Source organism: Hemiscyllium ocellatum, chromosome 25 (assembly GCF_020745735.1).
Source record: "Hemiscyllium ocellatum isolate sHemOce1 chromosome 25, sHemOce1.pat.X.cur, whole genome shotgun sequence".
NCBI classification, from domain to species: Eukaryota; Metazoa; Chordata; class Chondrichthyes; order Orectolobiformes; family Hemiscylliidae; genus Hemiscyllium; species Hemiscyllium ocellatum.
In genome coordinates this window covers 54,908,853-54,922,351 of record NC_083425.1, presented here as the reverse complement: position 1 = coordinate 54,922,351, position 13,499 = coordinate 54,908,853, and the positions used below count along the sequence as shown (strand labels likewise).

Genomic DNA, 13,499 nt, shown 5'->3' with positions numbered 1-13,499 from the left:
AGTAATGTCCCTTGAGGAAGGGAAACCAGCTATTTAATGGTCTGGCCTATATATAACCCCAGACTCACTGCAATGTGACCATTAGCTGCTGTCTGAAATGGCTGAACAAGCCACTCAGCTCAAGGGCCATTAGGAATGGACAGCAAAGTGACAGTGGCACCCACATCCCATGAGAGTTTTTTTTTAATCAAGTGACCGGAGGTCAGTCCCTGGAGGTTTAGCAGCTTTAGTAATTTTCTTCCTTTAGCCTTTGGATTTCACTCATGAGATCCCAGGGAACAACTTGAGATTGTGAAGAATTTTTCACTTTTTCTTCATGAGGTTCTGCTTCCTGCAATATTGCCATTTTCCTCTTAATAGTTGACTATATTGTTTTAGGTTCTGCTAAAACTTAGTGTCCCTGATGCAGTAACAGTGTTTATACCTCATCTAAACATCGACTTAAAAAACAGTCCTTTAAGGTGTGAAACATGGTGGAGAAAAGGAGTTAAGTCTCTGAAATCATCCTCCGAATCAGTTGTTTCAGAAAAGGGATGGGGAAACATAGAAAAATACAGCACAGTACAGGCCCTTCGGCCCTCGATGTTGCGCCGATCCAAGCCCACCTAACCTTCACTAGCCCACTATCCTCCATATACCTATCCAATGACTGTTTAAATGCCCATAAAGAGGGAGAGTCCACCACTGTAAGAGATGAGAGAGAAAGAGAGAGAGAGATTGAAACCGGTCAGAGTGTTGGAAAGGTGTTTGTCTTGCATTTTGTAATGTATGTTGTGGAGAGATCCAATTATAAAATAATCTGTTCTCCTTCTACTGCTAGGGGGACGCTCTTGCTGCCACTACCTGCAGAACTGTCTGGGTAAGATGTGATTATGTCTCCATAGATTAGTTTCTCCACACCATTCCCTCTGTAGGATTTTATTTTCTGATGTTATACTTACTCCCCTCACTCAGTGGCCAGAGTGCAGGTAGATATGGAGTATGGTGGTTACGCCACTGGGTCAATCATTCTGAGACCTGGATTTCTGCTCCATAGTCTGACTTGAAACTCCAGACTCCTCCACGGGGGATTTACTTATATTAATATCTTTTTTTAATTCTTGTATGAGATGTAGATATCACTGGTATTTGTCACTGTTTTTTATGGCATTTATTATCCATATTTAAGTGTCCTTGAACTGTGCTATTTTGGAGAGCTGTTAAGAGTCGTCCACATTACTGTAGGTTTGGAGTCATATGTAGGCAAGACCAAGTAAGGATGGCAGATTTCCTTCCCTGAAGGCCAAATGGGTTTTTACAGCAGTAAAACAGTGTGTGTTTTTCATAATGCTAATTTTTAATTTCAGATCCTATTGAATTCAAATGTCACCATCTGCCATGATGGGTTTTGAGTCCAAGTCCCGAGAGCCCTGTGAAACCCCTCTGGTCACAGGTCTCCAGTCTGAAAAACAACCCTCCTCCACCACCCTCTGCCTCTTGCCATCAAGTCAAGTTAGCATCAGATTGGCAAGCTCTCCCTGAATCCCATGAGATCTAACAACTAATGAGGAGCTGTATCAGTCTGCCTTATGTGCTGTGTAGCTGGTAGGCACTGACTAAAGAAAAAATGAAGTGGAATTGGGAACAGCTGTGATTCCTGCCGATGTTGAATAGCCTGTGGGCTTATGACAAGTGGCCTCTTGGCTAGGCATGGGTTTACCAGCTTGGATCCTGGGCTGGAGCTGCAGGAAGGCCCCTAAGAGATTTCTTGGATGGTCAGAGTCTGTTTGTGGGACAGAATGGTCTGGTCAGAACTCTCTCACTCTTCAATCTAAACGGTGGGAACTCTGAGCTGTGAAATACAGTCCCTCATCATCTCTGCATCATATTTTACAGCGACACCAATGTTTTATCTTGTGTATTCCCATTACACAGCTTGAATCTAGACAGCTAGTGCATGCTTTTTAACCCCGAGTATCACTCCCTTTCTTCTTTCTGATCTACTGTTGCGTTGGAGGGGGAAGAGGTGAGGGAAAAATGAAAGAGCTTGCATTTACATAGCGTCCTTCCCACCTTAAGGGCACCCCAACCAGTGAATTATGTTTGCCCTGTGGTCACTGTTGAAATGTTGGAATGTGATAGCCAGCAAGCTGCCACAAGGTCATGATCTGATAATGACCAGGTAATCTGATTTGGTGATGTGATTGAGGGATCATTATTGACCAGGACATCGCTGTTAACCTCCCTGCTTGGTTCTGAAGTAGTGCAATGAAATCATTTACGGTATATCGACCAGAAAGTAAGAAGGTTTAATGTTTCTTCTAAAAGACAGTGCCTTTGGTAAGGCAGCAGTTCCTCAGTACTGTACTCTTGTTAGTCTGGATTCTGGGTTTGGCCACAACAGCATTCCAGCTGACGTGCTGAGGATCTATGTTGCACAATCAACTGTCCCTTTAGACAAGTTGTTTTAGTGAAATCTACCTAGCAATGTGGAAATTTGGCCAGGTACATCCTGCCTGCTAAAAGCAGGACAAATTCCCTCTGGACACTTACAGTCCCATCGGTCTGCTTTCAATGATTACCACAGTAATGGAAGTGGTTATCGATAATGTCATGAGCAACACCTACTTGACACTGCCCTGCTCAGTGACACTATATTTGTAAAGAGCTGAATTCCAGAGGTATGGTGAGAATGGCTGTCTTTAACATCAAGGTTATAATTGCTTTAGTGTAGGACCAAAACCCTCCGTGAAACTTGAGTCAGTGGAATGTTATGGGAAATTCTACACTGGTTGAAGTCCTCTCCAAAGAAAGAATGGATGTGGTTAATGGAAGTTAGTCATCTTCAGCTTCAGGACTTCAGAGCATCATAGAATCCCCACAGTGTGGAAACAGACCATTTGGCCCAACAAGTTCCTCCAAAGACTAACCCCCTCTGACTCATTCCCCTACCTTATTACTCTACATTTACCCCAGACTAATGCATCTAACCTACACATCCCTGAACACTATGGACAATTTAGCATGGCCAACTCACCTAAACTGCACACCTTTGGATTGTGGGAGGAAACCAGAGCACCCGGAGGAAACCCACGCAGACACGGGGAGAATGTGCAAACTCCACACAGACAGTCACCTGAGGCCAGAATTGAACCTGAGTCCCTAGAGCTGTGAGGCAGTAGAGCTGACTACTGAGCCCTACTCTGCAGGAGTTCCTCAAGTAGTGACCTAGATCCATCCATCTTTAGTCGCTTCATCAATGTTCTTCTCTCCATTAGAAGGGCAGAGGTGGAGATGTTTGTTGACAATTGTGTAACGTTCAGCAGCATTTGTGCTTGCTCAGATACTGAAACAATCTACGCACACACAAAGCAGATCATGGACAAGTTGAAGCTTGCTCTGAAAAATAGAGAATACTTTTGCCACGCAAGTATGAGGCAATGACCATCTCTAACATGTGAAAATCTATCCATAACTTCTTGACATTCAATGACATTACCATCATTGAATTCCCTGTTAACAACATTCTGTGGGTCACCATTGACTAGAAACTGCCCTGGAACAGCCATGTAAACAATGGCTATAAGAGCAGGTCAGAGGTTAGGAGTACTACACCAGCTAGCTGACCTCATGACTCTCCAGTGCTTGTCCACCAATTATAAAGCTCAGGTCAGAAGTGTGATAGAATATTGCCAACTTGCCTGGATGTCTGCAGGTCTAAGCTTGATACCATCAAGAGAAAAGCAGCCCACTTGATTGGCACCACCTCCACCATCTGAAACATTCATTCCCTCCTTTATTGCCACACAGTTCTTCAGGGCAATGTCCCAGGTCCAACCTCCTACAGCTGCTTCATCAATGATTTTTCCTCCATAAAGTTTAGGAGCTCCCTACCTAAGGACATTGTGGACCTACCTACAGTGCATGGACAAAAGCAGTTCAACAAGACAGCTCAAGGGATTTAGAGATGGCAATAAATGGTGACCTTGTCCACATCCAGTGATAAGGAAAAGTCTGAGTATTCACTCCTTAGTATTGAGTCTCTAACACGTGCTCGTGCCAATGCTCAGTACTGTGAATGTTGCCACAGCTTCCAGTTCATGCAGAGAAACAAACACACCCTATGCCAGTTACTGACACAAATGGTGACAGGCCTGTAAATACTTTCTTTTTCTCTTGACTGTGACAGGTCCAGGTGAAAGTTACCTGCTTTCTTGTATGACTTTCTTCTACGTTTCTGACCCACCGTGAGGGCCAAACCAGGGGACAAGTCTCTGACTTGCAGCTTTAACTGTCTGTGTGCTGTGGGTGAGGATGACTTATATCCCAGCTACTGGACCTATGTTAGCAAAGGGTCTGTGTGCTTCCTTACAACTCAATCTAAATAGGTTCCAGCACGTGGTTTTCTGGGCTGAATGACAAAGTGTTACAAATTACTTACAGCACAGAACCCAGCTGGTCACTGCTGGAGTTACTGCTCTGTATTGACCTCCTCCCAACTTTGTCTCACCCCGTCAACAATGCCGTCTAATCTTGAGTATTGCTGGAAAACGACACATTTAGTCAAAGCTTTCTCACCTTGCACTTGTCCGGCCAGTTCTTGGAAAATAACCTCTGTATAATACTGGTTGGTTGACAAGTGTGCTCTGATTGGTTGAGGCATTCTAATGGAAAAATGGGCTCAGTTAAATAATGGTTGAAAATGTGTTGCTGGTTAAAGCACAGCAGGTCAGGCAGCATCCAACGAACAGGAAACCTGACGCCTCAGGCACAAGACAGTTCACTACAAAGCTTTGTGAAATTTCAACCGGGCAGGCTGATTCTGATTGGCCAAGACATTGCCTTAATGAGTTAAAGCAGGCACAATGAATGTGCATTTTCTTGTTGTCTGGAAAGGACAGGAACCTTTATGTTAATATATTAGATCTCCCGGTATGTTCAAATACACCACAGTGCAGCCCAACTGACAGTGTTAAATTGGTTAGCAGTGCAACTCAGCATAGATTTCAACTCCATTCCATTTCTCTTTGATATTCTAATGATTTGTCCTGATGAGTGCGAGACGAAAAGCTTTGACAAAATGCATGCATTGTTAGTAGTGCTGAAGTTGTATTCTATCTATTAGACTACCTTTCTAATCCTTAATTGGTTCACCTAGTTTATCCAGCTTTCCGTGGAATATATCTGTGCTGTTTGCCTCATCTACTCCCATGCCACACTCTAAAACATTCTCAATGAAGATATTTCTCTTGGATTTATGAATAAATATTTTCTATTTGAGCCCTCCCACTTACCTCCATCTTGACTGCATCACTCATCCATCATGACCATATTATTATATTCAAGACAGGAATTATAGGTCTCTGTGGATAATATGATAAAGTGATTTAACAAACGTGAATAGAATGTTTTACTAGAGTAATTTGATGTTCTAGGTGTGTTGAGTACAATCAATATTGAATTGTATTGCAGCAAGAGTTCGGTCCTCAGGACTAATGCACTACTGAATAGGGAGTGTTGAACTGAGAGAAACGGTGTGCCAAGGTTAAAAAGCAACATAAATCACATTCGAATTGAGAAGAAAAATGTGGCACCTTTCCAAAAACAATTGTATAAACAGCTCCAGATTACAACAGCATTAGGTGGAGATTTAGGACTCAGTCAGCCACTGAGAGAAATGGGTTGGCAGAAGTAGAGAACAAGCTCCTTATATCTGAGTGCTGGTTTTAAAATGAAAGGCATCAACTGTCCCTCCATCCAGCGTAGTCATCTCCTAAAGCCTGCGTTTCCATTTAGTTTGATAAACCAGAGGTGATTTTGTGTGTGCCTCATTAAATTGATCAGGTTTATTTTGAGGAGGTAACAGCGATGATTGATGAGGGAAAGGCAGTTGATGTTGTCTACATGGAATTCAGTAAAGCTTTTGAGAAGCTCCCTCATGGCAGACTGGTACAAAAGGTCACGTGGTATCGGGGTGAGCTGGCAAAATGGATGGCTTAGCCATAGAAGACAGAGAGTAGGGTGGAAGGATGCTTTTTGAAATGAAGGGTTGTGACTAATGGTGTTACACAAGGATCAGTACTGGGACCTCTGCTGTTCATGGTCTACATAAGTGATTTGGAGGAAAGCATAGCTTAACTAATTAGTAAGTTTGAGGCTGTTACAAAGATTGGTGGTGTTGCAGATAATGAGGAGGATTGTCAGAGGATACAGTATAGATCAGGTGGAGTCATGGGCAGGAAAATAGCAGATGAACTTTAATCCAGACAAATGTAAGATGATGCATTTTGGAAGGTCATAGACTGAATGGCAGAACCCTTAAGAGTATTGATATGCAGAGGGATCTGGGTGTGCAGGTCCACAGATCACTGCAGCTCAGGTAGGTAAGGTAGTGAAAACGGCCTATGGTATGCTCGCCTTCATTGAAGGGGCATTGAGTGTAAGGATAGACAAGCTATGCTGCAGATTTATAAAACTTTAGTTAGGCCACACTTGGAATATTGCGTACAGTTCTGGTCACCACACTACCAGAAGGACGTGGATGCTTTGGAGATGGTACAGAAAAGGTTTATCAGGATGTTGCCTGGTATGGGGGATTTTAGCTAGGAAGGTTTTCTTTCAGTGGAATGCAGGAGGTTGAGGGCTGACCTAATAGAAGTTTATAAGATTGTGAATGGCAAGAATAGAGTGGAAAATATGAGGCTTTTTCTAGGGTGGACTGGTCAATTAGAAGGGAACACAGGTTCAAGGTGCGAGGGGGAAAGTCTAAAAGAGATGTGTGAGGCTAAGCATGGAGAGTGTCTGGAACGCTGTACTAGAGGTGGCAGTGGAAGCAAACACAATAGCAGCATTCAAGAAACACCTGGAAGAATATATGAATAGGAAGAGATTAGAGGGTTACGGATCCTGTAAGTGAGCAGTTTTAATATGGAAGGGCAAAATGTGTCAGCGTAGGCTTGGTGGGCTGAAGAGCCTGTTCCTGTGCTGTCGTGTTCTTTGTTCTTTGTGATGTACTTTGGAAGAAGTAGCAAGACAGTAGGAACCTTAGAGGAACCGAGGAATCTAGGGGTACTTGTCCACAAATTCCTGAAGGTGGCAGAACAGTTTAATAGGGTATTTAAGATGGCACAAGGGATGCCTGCGTTATCGTTCAAGGTATAGATGATAAAAGTAGGGAGTTTATGTTGGAGCTGTAGCTGGAATACTGTATCGGAAGGATGTAGCTGCACTGTGGTGGGTGCAGAGGAGATTGACTAGGATGTTAAACTAAAACAAAGTACTGTGGATGTTGGATACCTGAAAACAGGAATTGCTGGAGAGACTCAGCAGATCTGGAAGCATCTGTGGAGAGAAAGCAGTGTTAACACTCTGAGGAAGGGTCTTTGGACTCAAAACATTAACTCTAGTTTCTCTCTTCACAGATGTTGCCAGACCTGCTGAGCTTCTCCAGCCATTTCTGCTTTTGTTTGACCTGACCATTGCCTGAGGTGGAGTATTTCAGCGATGAAGGGAGGCTGAATAAGCTCAGGTTGTTTCCTTTGGGACAGAGAGGTTAAGGGGGTCCTGATAGAAGGATATAAAATGATGAGGGGTTTGGACAAGATCAATAGAAGGGAACTGTTCCCCTTGGTTGAAAGATCAATAACACCGAGACATCATTTTTAAAGTGAAAAAGGAGGAGATTCAGAGGGGATTTGAGGAAAAGCTTTTTCACCCCAGAGAGTGGTGGAGGTCTAGTACTTAGATGAGCACTTGAAATGTCATAACATGTGAAGCTATAGATCTAGTGTGGGAAAGTGGGACTGGTGTTTGCGATACAGACTCAATGGGCCAAAGGGCCTCACCTTGTACTGTAGGATTCTGTGCTCGATTATGACTAATCTGTATCTCAACTTGTTACCTGTCACAACCCCCATACGCTGACCCAACACAAATCTCCAGTTCCAATCAAGTCCCAACATGCCGAGCCTTTTGTAGGGTGGGGAGGGGGAGGAGAAAGAGTTCCAGATTTCTAATGTCCACATCATAATGACATCCTTCCTGACATCACCTTTATTAAATTGCTTATTAAATGTCTGACAGCCAATTCATAAAGGAGGGGTCCAGCAATTTTTACTCAGTTTAGTATTTAGTCAGAAAGCGAAACATTGTAAATATATAACTCTGTGACAGAAGTCCTTTGGAACACTGCAGTGCCCTTCCTGAGAGCCGGAGCCCTGAGCTGAAGTCCCACGTCAGGACTTGGCTGGCAAGTGTTAACATGGCCAATCAGGCTGACTATCCATTTGTAAATCATTCCAACAGAACAGTGGCAGGTGGTAAAAACAGGAGAGATTCCTAGTCAACCATGTGACGGAAGAAAAGTTGGAGCCTTGACCATCACAATCTAACCGACAGGGTGAATGTACAAGTGTATGTTGTCATAGCAATTCAATGCCTTATGATGCAGGTTGGTGTCAACAACATGGGGATTGCACTGAAATCCATTTGGGGTGGATTCAGGACCTATCTTTTTCCCAGCAAAGAACTCAATGTGAATAAATGACTCTTTACATGTTATTTTACTTATTCTGGCAGGTTCAAGTCCCACCTGCTCCAGTGATATGTAATAACATCTCTGAACAAGTTGATTAGAAAGATCTAAAATGCTTCCTTGTTCTGGACTTGCCAGGAAAATAGCTTTTCTGGGCCGTCAAATCCTTTCATAATATTGAACTTGTGAATCTGATCGCTTCTCCATTTTTAAAAAATTCGAGCAAGTGCAGACCCAATTTCAGCAATCTGTCCACTGAGCGAGTTAACAGTTTGTAAACTTCACCTAAACTCTATTTCCAAATGTTGTAGCACAGAGCTTTTTGTTTCTTGCATGGGTGTGGACATTACGAACAATAACTACATTTGACGTCCGATCCAAATTTTTCAAACACTGAGCAGCTTTCGAGGGCTATTTAAGAAGGCAATTAAGAGTCGATCACAAACAATAGATCTGGAGTCATATGAAGGCCAGACGAGGTAAGGTCAGCAGATTTCCTTCCCTGAAGGGTACTAGTGAGCCACATGGGTTTTTACTGCAGTTAGCAAAGATCGCCATTAGGTAAGCATTTTAATTCCAGATCTTATTGAATTCAAACCCATGCCTAGAGAAAATTAACCTCTGATTCTAGATGACGATTGCAGTGATATCACCACCACTTTCCCACCTCCTCAGTGTCCTCTGACTGGGCGTGCAGTACATAGGGTATGGTTTAAATGCAGTTCCAATAAACTTTCGTTATTAATTATATCAGAACACCTGTGGAGGTTTGTTAATAAACCTGCCACTTGTCACAGTTTGTACAAGAGTGAGATCTTTATGACGTACCGCAGGGGAGTTTGTAGCAGGTTTTACAATGAGAAAGCTATTTAATTGTGTAACAGGCTGGCAGCAATAAAGGATCTTGAACCCTCTGTGTACTCCCTGGTACAAACATGTGGAGTCAGATTCTCAGTCCCAGCATGGAGCCACTCCGACCGGGAATGTAGGCTGGGAATTCCAGCCCAACACAAGGCTTTTGTACTGGAAATGTGATTGTGCCAACTGATTCGTGAGAGATCCAGTACATCCAAATTAGACACATGTTTAGAAGTCTGACTCAGTGCTACTGAATAACATTGGACTATTGGTGGGGACAGGCCTGTCACTGTATAACACTGGGCTACAGTACTGGTGGGGACAGGTCTGTCACTGTATAACACTGGGGTACAGTACTGGTGGGGACAGGTCTGTCACTGTATGACACTGGGGTACAGTACTGGTGGGGACAGGTCTGTCACTGCATAACACTGGGCTACAGTACTGGTGGGGACAGGTCTGTCTCTGTATAACACTGGGCTACAGTACTGGTGGGGACAGGTCTGTCTCTGTATAACACTGGGCTACAGTACTAGGGGGGACAGGTCTGTTGCTGTATAACACTGGGGTACAGTACTGGTGGGGACAGGTCTGTCACTGCATAACACTGGGCTACAGTACTGGTGGGGACAGACCTGTCATTTTAGAACACTGGGCTATGGTACTGCTGGGGTTTACTTGTCAATACTCACTAAGTCCACCATAAGCTGTTCATCCCATTCCTTGATGATGTTTGTGCATCAATTGAACAGGTGTGTCATACACCTAATTTGGTAAGATTCCACCCCCCTCCCCCAACAGCCTCCAACCCACACACTGCCTCAGGGAAGATTAATAGCTCCCAGAGCTGAGAGATCTGATCACTGCCAACTTGTTTAAGGTTGGACCTGTGCTTTTCACAGGCCACATTGTTCACAAACAGTCTTAAACATAAATTCTTAACAGATAGTCCTTATTGTATTTTATACACACAACGATCCCTATGTCAGGACCCAATGATCATCATCCTCTGCTGTTGTAGGTGCTGGTGGATTAATAGTTGTGACAAAGGAACAGCCTGCATTCCAAAGCTGCTTTAATGACCATTGGGCACCCCTCAGCCAATTAAATACACCTGAAATATCGTTGGTATGATCGTGTGAGAAAAATTGTGACCATTTTAAACACAGCAAGCTTCCAAAACCCACACTGGGGTTAATGCCAAAGTAGACACTAATTGAATATGTTGATTGATGGGTGCACATTAGCCAAGACACCAGGAGAACTCCCCTACTGTCAACATACATCAGAGTGTTTTATATCCATCTGTGAGGGCAGCCAGGGGCCTGGTTTAACATCCCATTTGAAAAATAAAAGATAGTGCAGCCTAGACTAGGTCCCAGTCCAGGTCTGTGCTCACTTCAAGGTACCTTTTACAGTTCATTTGGTACAGCCAGCTCTTCGTGAGCACCTTCTCATGATTGTAAAAGAGAGTTGTGTCAGATTTCATTGTGGCTGGATCTCTTATTCCTTGGTTGACTTACTAACTGAAATATTCTGGATCATGAACCCATTCTCAGTATGAAAGGTGAACCCTTTAATTGTTGACATGTCTGTCACCTGTTCCGCTCTGTTTTGCCTGCTGTGTAACTTGCTCAGTATTTTTACTTCTGTTTAGGAGGCGATGCCACGAAATCCAGAAAGGAGGAGGAAACCATCCAGTCTCTCATCAGCAAGTCTCTGGGTCCCGAGCCCTGATTGGGTGAGTAGCCAATGGACTCTGAACCCTGATTGGCCAATGAACATGGAGTCCTGACTGGGCGAGTGGCCAGTGGGCACTGGGCCCTGACTGGGCGAGTGGCTCGTGCTCTCTCTGCTCTTACTGAACTGCTTATGGACTATTCCATTGTGAGGGAGTGTCTTGGAGAAGTTGCTGTCTTGTACTCTCCCAAGTTCCCCATGACCACACTTTCAGTGAGTGACTGACCAGCCGTCAGGTCATAACCCCCTAACTGACCCACTCCTCTCAGAAGCCCTGGTGGTGGCCAATTGAGGCATCTCTGATTGATTGTTTTCCCTGATGTAAACTTACACTTCAAAACATGGTCGTGATTCGACCTGTGACCTCTTTGTTCCATCTGGCTCCGTACGGTAGAATTACGTTCAGTGAATGTTTACAATGGGGACTTCCCCATTCTACATACAACCCAGGCCGAGAGAATATCACTGATGGAATTTCCTAGTCCTGTTATCAATGGAGCTGAATTATAGCAAAAGATGGAAGGGAGCGAGGGGATGCAGGACAAAGTTTGTCCTCTGCAGTAAGAGAGAGTGTTTACACAGTGAGGAAGTGAATCTCACATCCCAGAAATGTTCCAGGTGATCGTTAAAACTGTTCCCGAATCTATCCAGTGAGCCCCAACCCTGTGTGAGTGTTGAACATGACTGTGACCCTGCCAGGTACACTCATTGCCTGAGCTCATCTGTGAAGCCTGGGCACTAGAGCCAGCTGTTAAGACAGTGGATTTCTCTGAGCCTGTGTTAGCATCAGGGCCTGTTAGAGATTTGGATCCAGCAGGCAGGGATCAAGTTGCTGTGTGGCTGGCTTTAATCTGTTGTTTCGGTTTAGGGTCTGCATGATCGCAGTTTCTATAACATTCTCTTTAACAGATGTCCTGTGGGCTGGTAGCCAGTGAGTGATACTTACCTAACACAGTGCTGTTTGTTAATAATTTACTTGCTTTATGAGTCACTGGGCTTGATTGCTCTTTTTGTTGGAACTACATGATTCCAACAGGAAAGTCTGCATCATCGTTTGGTAAATTAGAGTTTCCAGAGAAGGTAAATACCATTTGACTTGAGAGACTAATTTTGTATACCACCCTGTCACAACCTCGCCAGTTCCTCATTATCCCTCTATCACCTTCCCATATCCCTTACCCTCATACAAATAATTCCACATAATTCCTTTCCCTCACCCACCTTCCTCCTCATATATCTTGCCCTCATTTATCCATCTTACCTTCCATTACCCACCTCACCATATCCCTCATTGGCCACCTCCCAATCTATTGCCTGTCCTTCATACCTCTCACCATCTATTGTCCACCTCTCCATATTCCTCACCCTCTATTGCCTACCCCTCCATATCCCTCACCCTCTATTGCCTACCCCTCCATATCTCTCACCCTCTATTGCCTACTCCTCCATATTCCTCACCCTCTATTGCCTACTCCTCCATATTCCTCACCCTCTATTGCCTACCCCTCCATATTCCTCACCCTCTATTGCCTACCCCTCCATATCCCTCACCCTCTATTGCCTACTCCTCCATATTCCTCACCCTCTATTGCCTACTCCTCCATATTCCTCACCCTCTATTACCTACCCCTCCACATCCCTCACCCTCTATTGCCTATCCCTCCACATCCCTCACCCTCCATTTCCCACCCCTCCATATCCTTCACTTACTCACTTCAACCTCTATTATCCACCTCACCATATCCATTGTGCCCACCTACCTGCCTCACCACTCTTCCATGTCTCCACTTTCCCACCATATTCCTCACATCCTACCCACCATATCCTCTCACCACACGCCACAAACCGTCATTGTTGAGAAATCTATTTAATTGCCCATTGACGACTCCTGCCTGCCACTGCCCTTGCCTGATCATATGGTCTCCACCGTTGGTGAGGGAAATGCACTTGGATTCCATTGGAAAATGACTGCATCTGAAATAAAAACAAAGTGCTGAAAAGACTCCCAGACCTTGCAATGTGTGTGGCGAGAAGAACCGATTTAACGTTCAGACTAATGAGCTGTTGGAGATTTAATTCCAGACGGTACCAGGGGGTTGTGTGGCCTACCCCACTGTTTCACTTACTCACTCACTGCTTAGTCACTTTACTGAATCTACAGAGCGACAGTTTTCCTACAGTGTTGGAAACACAGCAACGATCTTGGCTGGAGATGATTAGTTTGATATTCAGCAATGGGATGACAAAGCGGGTTTGGCGGGACTTCACTCCTGAGGTCTTGTTTGAGCCCAGCCCATTGCACACCCCACGCTATCCTTGAGATCAAATCTCCGACATAAAACAGAAACACAACAGCCCCAACTCCCCCGATTACTAGTCTCAGTGTGAG

The 13,499-nt window shown here is 44.3% G+C and overlaps 1 protein-coding gene across 2 annotated transcripts in view; it reads left to right on the top strand.

The window, feature by feature from the left end:
- LOC132827693 (protein HID1) overlaps positions 1-13,499 on the top strand; it is a 129,498-nt gene that overhangs the window by 97,636 nt on the left and 18,363 nt on the right. For both annotated transcript variants that reach the window (XM_060844366.1, XM_060844367.1), the window contains exons 16-17: positions 821-859; positions 11,028-11,111. In XM_060844366.1, the coding sequence (XP_060700349.1) occupies positions 821-859; positions 11,028-11,111 (123 nt within the window). The remainder of the gene's footprint in view (positions 1-820; positions 860-11,027; positions 11,112-13,499) is intronic.